The 10258-nt window shown below is 35.2% G+C and overlaps 1 protein-coding gene across 1 annotated transcript; it reads right to left on the bottom strand.

The window, feature by feature from the left end:
• Positions 1-4460: 4460 nt before the first annotated feature.
• On the bottom strand, positions 4461-5015 carry LOC110105372 (dof zinc finger protein DOF2.5-like). The gene has a single exon (XM_020834843.2). The coding sequence runs from the start codon at positions 5013-5015 to the stop codon at positions 4461-4463; it is 555 nt and encodes a 184-aa protein (XP_020690502.2).
• Between the last annotated feature and the right edge of the window lie 5243 nt (positions 5016-10258).

The following is a 10258-nucleotide window of genomic DNA, read 5'->3' as shown; positions in this document are numbered from 1 at the left end:
CAATAGCAAAAAATAAGAAGTAATTAAGTCATCTTTAAATGAGCCTTTCATTTGAGTTCTAAACAAGTTACTTATTAAATAACAAATGAAAATGCTAACAAATACAAATGAATGATTGAACAAATATTCAATTTTGTTCAATTATATGTTGATCGACCAATAAAAAGAATTTTGATACTTTTTCAATTATCTAAATAAATCAATATAAATGAATCTTATGTGAACAAAAATTCAAGAGGATGCAAATTACTACATCAAATTTTGCATAAATAAATGATATAATATTAATTAAAATATAAATTTATTTATAAAATATAACAATTTAAACATCAATTGTGCAATGCATAATAATCATAAAATTCGAAAAAATTTGCAACCTTATCAAAAATCGCTCATTGAACAATATTAGACTCTTATAAGTCTCAATAAATAATTTAATCTCTCTTGCATTTTCAACCCAACAGTCATAAATTCTAGATAATGTATATAAGTGTGTGTAAGTTTGTAATTAAATTTTTTTGAAAATTAATAAAAAAAATTCTCTCTCACTCTTTCTCGCATAACTATTACTTCGTGTGGTACACTTTTTTACTACTTTCTAGTCTAAAAAATTTCTTTAAAAAAAATAGTGATAAGCCGGAGGCCCAAAGCAGGCCCCCACCAAAACACGGGCAAATTATTATTTGCGGACGCCGAACGTCGTCCGGAGACCAATTAGAATGAGTTACATCACCACCGTTTGGTACCGCGGCTAGGTATCATACTCGGTACTACTAACGTGACGCATTTTGATTGATCTCCGAACAATAAACTGTATTTGATGCCTGCACATAATAATTTCTTCACCGCACAAGTCATACAAACTTCCAAACTTACAAGCTTTTTTATAGTAAATGCCGAATACACGTTCCGATTTCCCAAAATAACTTTGACAGTAGTAAGCTGTACTCAAAGCTCCAATGATTTTGATAGTACGTAGATGGAATCTTCCTCCATGCATGCATGTGATCACTAGTCTGCCCTCATAAGAAAGCTGTTTGGCAACGAGCCACCTATATATATACCTAAATGAAAAAACATAATTCATTTTCATTGAATATATTATTATGTTATTGAATTTATTTATTTTTAAAATATTTTAGAAAATTCAATAAGGTATTCAATAGTGTCATATACAACAAATTTTTCCTAATTTTTTAGAAAGCATTAAATTCATCATAAGAAAATTGTTTTTGGGAGTGATAATGACAATGGTGATTGACGCTGGCCGTGGTTGTAGCTAGCTACAGGCCATGGCAATAACGACGAATTTGTGATGTATTTGAAACTCGTCTAAATATGAGGAAATTTCAATCACATCAAAATTGAACTAGAGAGTGAATTTCAAATGCACCAAAAGTTCATAATGCTTCAAATCAAACATCAATATTCTCAAAATTCATATATTTGAAATACTTACACCTATTTTATTGCTAACCAAATAACTCCTCTATGCATTATTAGTAAATACTTTAGATGACAAATCAACTTCATAAATGGGATCATCGCTATTGATTTCCTATGAAATAATATGAAAAGAAGAGGAATGGAAAGCTCTCAAGATTTTGATAAGAAGAGTGATAGGAGGAATCGCTCTTAATTTGTTCATAATATTCACATGCAATTTGAACCAAAAAAAAAGTTCATCAGTGTTGCTCGAGACCTTGGTATTAGGCTTGTTAATTACATGTTGCTTGTCAACCTCATGCATAGAAGTAGGACCACTAGAATACTCCTCACTCCCAACGGGACAATCCTTAATTAATAATAGCACCTCCATAAAGATCATCAAGCTAGCACTAAGATAATCTACTTAATACCACCCTAGCTATCCCACTAAGCAACTTCTCTAGTTACACTTTCGCTTATTGTCTCTCATCCCTTGTATATTTTTATTAAGATATCTCTCGTTACAGTGCTGATTGTTAACTTGAATTGCAACAAGTACTGATGAAAATACTATTATGTATCTTTGATCTGTTTGTTGAGAGTTTTGACTACCAACGAAGAGATCTTAGCTAGATTCGTAGCTTGCATATATGATGTGTGTGTCAATTTGATTTAATTGGCTTAAAAATTCCAAAAAAAAAATCATTGTTGACATTAGCTAGCCTTATCCAACCACTTGGTGTCACTTACAATTTTTTCTATTATATTTAATTCTTGCCAACATATTCTCTATAACTTATGGGGAAATTATTCTGTGCAGACTCCGAACGTAGATGATTGTCTGAATGTTACGTATGGGCTACGTATAGATTGCATATTAATTTGTTGATATGCCTCAAATACTAAGCCAATCATTAGTTCAGAGTATTTAGAGAGTATTTTTTTCATATATATAAATATGGAGTAAATGCACAATCTATATGCAATTCATACGCAGTCCATATGCAGCATCCAGACGATCCTCTAAGTTCCAAGTCCACAAAGAATAATTTCTTATAACTTACACACATCATATTAGGGAAGGCAGGCTTTTCTAGCATTGAATACATGTATTATTTATTGCTCCCTATCAGTGCTATATACAACTCAGAGTACCAAGAAGAAGCCACAATTATGAAAGCAAAAAGCGAAGGGAAGAATTGGTTGAAGTACTGTAATAGCAGAGAAGGAAAGTGCATGTGGTCACTAGTACCTAAAACAAAAAAAAAAACTAATGGCTGTGAGAAAGCTAGCCGAACAAAGATTTCGACAGAACCAACTAAAGAAGAAGGCTTGCCTTGCATTTATAGGCTTCAGTTGATCTTGTCTTCTTCCAAGTTATCAAATCTTCTTTGAATAGAGGATATCACAATGTTACCAACCTAAAGAAAATGCTAAGCTATAGAAGCATGCATATTTCTAGCAATGGAAGAAAATAATTGTATTGCACCTTCTTTTTTTCACTTTGCATTATGTTTAAATAGATATCTCATTTACTTATAATTCAAATAATTTTCTTGAATTTGATTAATAGAAGAAAGTTATTTCTGATTTCGGAGCAATTTTTGGCTTAATAAAACTTAGATTTAAGGATTCATTTGGGACAATTTTATTATTGTTTTATGAAGCAGTTTTTTAGTGTATTTTTTTTTTAATTGATTTTTTTTGTTCTAAAAAGTTGCTTCATAAAACAGTAAAAAACATTATCCCAAATGAAACCAATGTCACTAAGAAATTTAATTAGTTTAACAGGGATCATACTTCCTTCAATGGATTGTAATAAAAAAAAAAAAAACATTTTATATTATAGACAACAAAATTTGTTCTTCGATTCAGATGATGAAAAGAGATATTGATAGCTATATAATTGTTAAAACAATTAGGCATGTTTGTTTAGGAGGGAGACTAAGGCTACTAATTTTGGATAATAAATAAATAATGGAATAGAATAGTACTTGGCTTCTTTGATCCTCTTGAACTGTAATTACTTTTTTTTAGTTTTTTATTATTTTGCAATTACCTCAATCTGCATCATTTACTTCCAAATATTCTATTACCTTCAATCATAATGATCAAACTTTGATGAACATAGAAGCTATGGAAACTAAAGTTTCGTATGAGATAGTTTTCTAAAGCACAAAACCTAAGGCTTCTTTTGAGACAAATTTTTACCATTATTTTTCCGTTGCTTTCATAAAATCTTTATAATTGTTAAAACAATTAGGCATGTTTGTTTAGGAGGGAGACTAAGGCTACTAATTTTGGATAATAAATAAATAATGGAATAGAATAGTACTTGGCTTCTTTGATCCTCTTGAACTGTAATTACTTTTTTTTAGTTTTTTATTATTTTGCAATTACCTCAATCTGCATCATTTACTTCCAAATATTCTATTACCTTCAATCATAATGATCAAACTTTGATAAACATAGAAGGCAGAAGCTATGAAAACTAAAGTTTCGTATGAGATAGTTTTCTAAAGCACAAAATCTAAGGCTTCTTTTGAGACAATTTTTTACTATTATGTTTTCGTTGCTTTCATAAAATCATTATACTAAAAATTACTTTTGGTTTCGTTCGGAGCAACTTTTGTAATGCTTCTTAAAGCAACTTTTTTAGTACAACAATTGTACTAAAAAGCTGCTTTAAGAAGCAGTAAGAAAGTAGTCACAAATGAAACCTTTGAATGTTGTAAAAAAATTATCTCAAACGAAATCTAAGACTCGATTTATGCATGCAACACCATCACGAGACCAACTTTATCGATTCTTTACACACAAATTATTCTAAGAAAAAAAAAAACTAAGATGTAATTTTGAAATTTTCTTGAAAGATATCATGTTATAGTCTTCTAACATCTTTTCCTCTTCACCCAAAGACTCCTAATCTCCACAAAACCAGAAGACACAAAAACTACAAATAAAAAAAAAAATTAAAAAAAAAAAACTTCAACAGCCACTCACACATATATAATCCCCGCGCGCTTTCTGATTCAAATAAACGGCCCAGAAGAAGCCGAAGGCATCTTCTTAACTGCACCCTCACCACCAGAACCATCCTCAAATCCACCAAACAAATTACCCAAAATCCTATCTCCTTCTTCCCCAGCCACCGTACTCACCGCTCCTGCCATCTCTGGCTGCGCCGGCGGAATCCGAACCCCGACAACCATCGAGGGATCGATAGTCTGGCTTCCCATTGACAACTGCCTTGGCAATCTACCACCACTGAAGCACCGAGGCGGCTCTACCGTCCCGGTGTTCATTTGGTGGTAGAGAGGTGTAACAGAAGTAGTGCTGACGGCTACAGAGTAGTAAGAGGTGGGTGAGGGTCTCTTGGATTGTTTGGCGACTCGGCGGGTGGCGGAAGAGCCATGGGGAAGGTTGCGGAGGGCTCCACCTTGGGTCCAGTAGCGGCGGCAAGCTCGACAAAAGTAGCGGGGCTGTGAGGAGCTGTAGTTGTTGTAGTAGCAGAACTTGGTGTTGGTCGACTCGCACCTCGGGCAATTTCGCGGTGGTTCGGAGGTAGATTTCGACTCAGAGGCCATATTTCTTGATCCTTGTTTGTCTAGCTGATGATGTCTTTGCTCCATTATTTATTCAATGATGAGAACTGGAAGAGCAATTGAGGGAATGAATGGTAAGAAAGTGGAGTGGAGGGAGTATTTATAGAGTGGAAGGGGAATAAAAGCTGGGGTTAGGAGTTTGAATCTCACATGGAGAACCAGAAGAGAGAGAGAGAGAGAGAGAGAGAGAGAGAGAGAGAGAGAGAGGTTAAATATTTAAGAGGGGATAAATTGACCTTATAGAGAATAGTAGGAGTTAAATTTGTGGCATTGTTTGGTAATTCAACGAAGAAGTTTAGGATCTGTATGTTCTGCATTTCTACTGAAGCTGGAAGAGCTTTGAAAGAGACTGATTAATCTGAGAAGTCAGAAGAAGAGCGGAATTTAGATATGAATGATATAAGAACTATTTATAAAAGTTAAAATGGATTTGTTTACTTTTATATATTTTGCGAAAAGGTTTCTGTTTTATTAAATATAAGTTTCAATTAGAAAAAATAGATTGATAGATACAAATTTTTATGTAAAAATAGGGGATGACATATCATTTCTTATAATTTTGTATAATATTTGATAAAATTAATATTTATACTACATGTAGCTATTATGTGTGGAATCTGATTGTGTTGATCAATTTGTTTGGGTTCGGGTGCTTTGTACATGGAAATTTTTTTTCCATCGGCACCTGTGCTGTGTACCCGGCGGTAGGCGCTATGTAGCCGAGCACCCCGATGCTAAACGACAAAGAGCAGAGCGTTACAGCGGCACAGATATGGCGGTGCAGCATATTAAGAAAGAGATTCAAGAGCCACAACGCTTCAAATTGGCGACGCAGCGCTTCAAGACGGACTTGACGGTTTTCTTTCTCATTTTTCTGAAGGGTTGTGTCCCTTGGGGTTAATTTACTTGACTTTCGCTTGTATTTTGGTAGTAGTTTGACATTGAAAACGGTGCATGTGAGAAAAGAAGCAAGGCGAAACTTATAAAGAAGATATATATGTACTTATTTCTTCCAATTTTTATAGTGAATTTCTTGGTGTCGTATGGCTCTGTGGTTTCTTCCTATTTTGAATTTTTCACATTAATTGCTGATGTCATTTACTTTTCCGTTGCATTTACTTTCTTGATCGTTTCATCATTGTGGTGTTTACTCCTCATCTCCTCAACAGTAACCTATACATCCCAAATATTAATTATAAGGATTCATTGGAGTCAAGAAGTTGGCTAGGTTCAAGACAATTTGGTTCAGTTAGGATAATAAAAATGACTAACTCACTAGAATAATCATGAACTCACTAAGCTGAACATGAGCTCCATAGGAGTAGGACGAACTCACCAAGATACACTTATTTATAAGGTTACCAGGCCATATAGATTAGCACAAACTTAGTAGTTATCCGCATTCACTCAAGTTAATGGCTTCCTTTTCCTTCAATTTTCTCTCTTCAAGAAGGCCACGTCTACTAATAAGCAATTAGCCTTTATTGTGTATTGGTTTGGTTTCAGATTAGGTCGGGTCACCTACTGTTTGGGTTCCGTTCAACTGGAGTTCATGCAGAATTGGATCGCATGCATGGGAGTTGGACACACGATTTTGTGTGTGGGCTAGACTTCAGGTGGAGTCCGGGAGACAAAGGGATTGTTGGGTCTCAGAGCATTAGATCAAAAGCAACAAGATCAAGAATTGGGGCTCGTGCAAAGTGGCATGTTGGAACGCGCACGGGTGCCGGGGGAAGACTGGTGAGCCGGAGCTTCAACGCGGGCGTGCCGCACATAAGCAAATGCATGAGCATAAGCACGTAAGAGCAAGCAATGCACAAGTAGGGGGGTCAAATTCGGGCCACGTGTCGGGTTCGGGTCGAACCCGAAAATGACCCGGGTTCAAACGGGTCGACCCTAACCCTACCCGAGTAGGTAAACGTGTCGGATATCTGAACCCGACCCAACCCGACGGGTTGCCGGGTTGACCCGACCCGACACAAGTTGACCCCAAAAAGGGCGCGCGAGTTGCCGCGTTGGCGAGCGCGAGCGGGTGCATGGCGAGCGAGAGCGGGGCAGGGGAGTGCGAGTGGGCGCGCAGACATGGGCCAGCGGTTGCGCGGGCGAGCGCAAGGGGACGACGTGCACTGGCGCGCGGGCGAGCAAGTGGGAGGCAGCAGGGGCCCGCGGTGTGCGCGGGCGACAGCTGGTGCTTCACGGGCATGCGGGGCAGTGCGGGCAGTTGATTTTAAACGGTTTCGCGAGTTGATCGGGTCAACCCGAGCCCGACCCGTTTTTCAAACGGATTGATTTCTGGAACCCGAAGCTGACCCGTTTTAAAATCGGGTCAGGTCAAACCCGAAATTTCTAGGTCGGGTTTGAGTCGGGTTTTCTTATCATGTCAAATATTGACACCCCTATGCACAAGGCACGGCGCGTGCAGATCACGGGAGGAACAACGACGGGTGCTAGCATGTGTGGGTTAGAATGCGCGGGAGCCCGAGATGAACTCGTGGATCAGAATGCACAGTAAAGGTTGGACGCATGCGGGATTGGGCTCGGTTCGGCGGGTTCGCACATGGAGTTAGTATAGGAAACCGATAAAATTGCAGCAGGTGCACAGGTGATTCTTTATTTAACTCTAACAGAATTGCATAGAGCCAACTTTGAGGTGAGTCAATAACTCTTTTATGACTAAGCAACAAGCACTATGCTACCCCAGTGAGTAAATTATCAGTGGTATCTTTCATTGCCAAGATTACTTTTACATTTAGTTTCATTAGCAGCTCATCATAGTATTCCGACAACATTTGATTAATACACTGAATAAGTTCAACGCCCTTCTAATTGAGATCTTAAATTAGTTTAAAGCAAACTAAAAATAGTAATTTTTTTTTCTATTCCAAATAATAGATATTTTCATATTACAACTTTGATGTATTAAAACTTTAAGAAAAAATCATTTCAATGATATTTTAACTATTATAAATTTATATTTTAGCTCGATATATTATTGCTCGCTATTGTCGGCTACAATCATTGTCTAGTATTATTATCTTATATAATACACAAAAATAATTATTATTTAAAATATTAAATGTATTTTTATTTTATATTAATTGATGAGGCTCGGCTCGTGAGCTCGCGAGCCGGCTCTAATAATTATTAACATTTTAAAAATAATTTTATTTTACCTATGGCAAAATTTAAATATTTAAATAATTATAATAATTAATGTTTAAAATATTTAATAATATAAAAAAATTAAAATTTAATGTTTAAAATATTTTATAAAATTTTAAATGTTTAAATATTTAAAATGATTTATAATATTTAAAAATTCCCGCCGAGACTCGCGAGCCGGCTCGAGCTCGTTTACAGTGGGACAAGCCTAGTTCGAGCTCGAGATCGAGGCAATTTTCTAACCAATGAGCCATGCTCGATAAGACCACTACTCGGCTGGACTCGACTAGTTTACTCCCCACAATAAAGACACACAAAAATACAGTATTAAACTATTCATTCAATAATTTCTTTAATTAAAATCCTCGTACGGAGATCATTGGTACTCCCCACCTCCTCTACTAAGTGCCAGATTGTTAGATCCTGGTCTTCTTTAATCATCATGTTAATGGCATGTTGCAATTAGATTCATCTCAGCAGTCTTGCTCATTTACCTGATTCCTTAAGCTCAATAACATTTTAATTATATTATGGTAATTGGGATTGATTAATTACATAGGGAGATAATTGCAGCAACGCTTTTAGGACGGCAAATCTTTACGTTCGGTGTCCGGATTCGTCCGAACAATAATTCAGACACACCACATCACCAAAATACACCGGGTCCCGGTGTATCTGGGTGATGTGGCACGTCTGAATTGGATGTCCGGACGTCCGGTGACCGGACGTAATAATTCGCCCTTTAGGTCAGAATTGCTCTAGGGGGTAATTAAAGATTTGTTTTGAATGGCTACAATATTTTATAAAGTTGATCTTAAAGTTGTAAGAAAAATAAATTTTAAAAGTTGCTATAGATATTATAAATGTGTTATTTTTTTTAAAAAAATGGCTATAATGCATTAACAATTCCAATTGTGAAAAATTAAAATTTCACTACATAAATTTTTAAAAAGCATGCAATAATAATAAAAAATAGGAGCAAAGGGTTTATTTGGGATGGTTGAAGCATTTTATAAAATTGATTATGAAGTTGTTGTGGATAAAGCAACTTGGCTGTTATGATTGCATAGTGTAACTTTTATGCGTGAAATTTTTTGAAAAATAATGAGAAAAAAAAAAGCAAACGAATTATGGTTGATATATATATGAAAAACAAAGCAGCTAGAAAGTTGTTCTAAATGGTAGGGGTGTCAAAACGGGTCAACAATTTGGGTTCAGGTCTGACTCAAAAATGATCATACCTAAATCTGAACAACTCGAAACCAACCCATTTAATAAATGGGTCAAAAATACAGTAGAACCCAATTTTGATTTTAAGATTTTTGTTTTTTTACTTTTTAACAATATATGTTAGTTAATTAATAAAAGATAAAAAAATAAAAAATAAAGAATCATACCAATAAACATAAAAAAAAATTAAGGAAAAAAAAATTGAACGGATCATTTGAAGGCAAAATCAAGTTGGCGAGTCAATAAAAAACTAACCCATTTAATAAACTGGACGGAATTCCGAACCTGAACCCAACCCACTTATTAAATGGGTCATCCCAAAATCCAGATTTTCGAGTCGATTTGATGGGTTGGATCATTTTTTTGACACCCCACTAAATAAAATTATAATTGCTATTGAAAAAATAAAGTTGTGAGAAATTTATCACAAACAACCTAAGAACATTAAACTCAAATTTCTGACAATTCTCAATATTATGCAAGATTTAGGTAGGTTTCTTCTTATTTAGCAACAAGTAATTATTTTATACAAAATATATAAAATCTACTATCTTGCAAAATATAAAATATTATATTGTAATTTAATAAAAATGTCTAATCCCTAAAAAAAATTTGCCCTAATTGCACCATTCAAATACAAGGGAAAACCTGATTTGCTTCACCATAACCACAAACTAAAGTACGTAGAGATCCAAATCTTCTCATTTTTCATCTTCCAACAAACCAAACTGTTCATTAATGGCGACCAAAGCCCATAAGAAGAGAAAGAACACTAAGGCATGCCTGTACAAATATAACAAAACAAACTTACTAGCTAGAAACTAGAGAATCAT

The sequence above is a fragment of the Dendrobium catenatum genome, unplaced genomic scaffold (assembly GCF_001605985.2).
Source record: "Dendrobium catenatum unplaced genomic scaffold, ASM160598v2 fragScaff_scaffold_1013, whole genome shotgun sequence".
NCBI lineage: Eukaryota > Viridiplantae > Streptophyta > Magnoliopsida > Asparagales > Orchidaceae > Dendrobium > Dendrobium catenatum.
The sequence above is the reverse complement of the archived record's forward strand: the minus strand, read 5'-3'. Positions and strand labels throughout refer to the sequence as shown.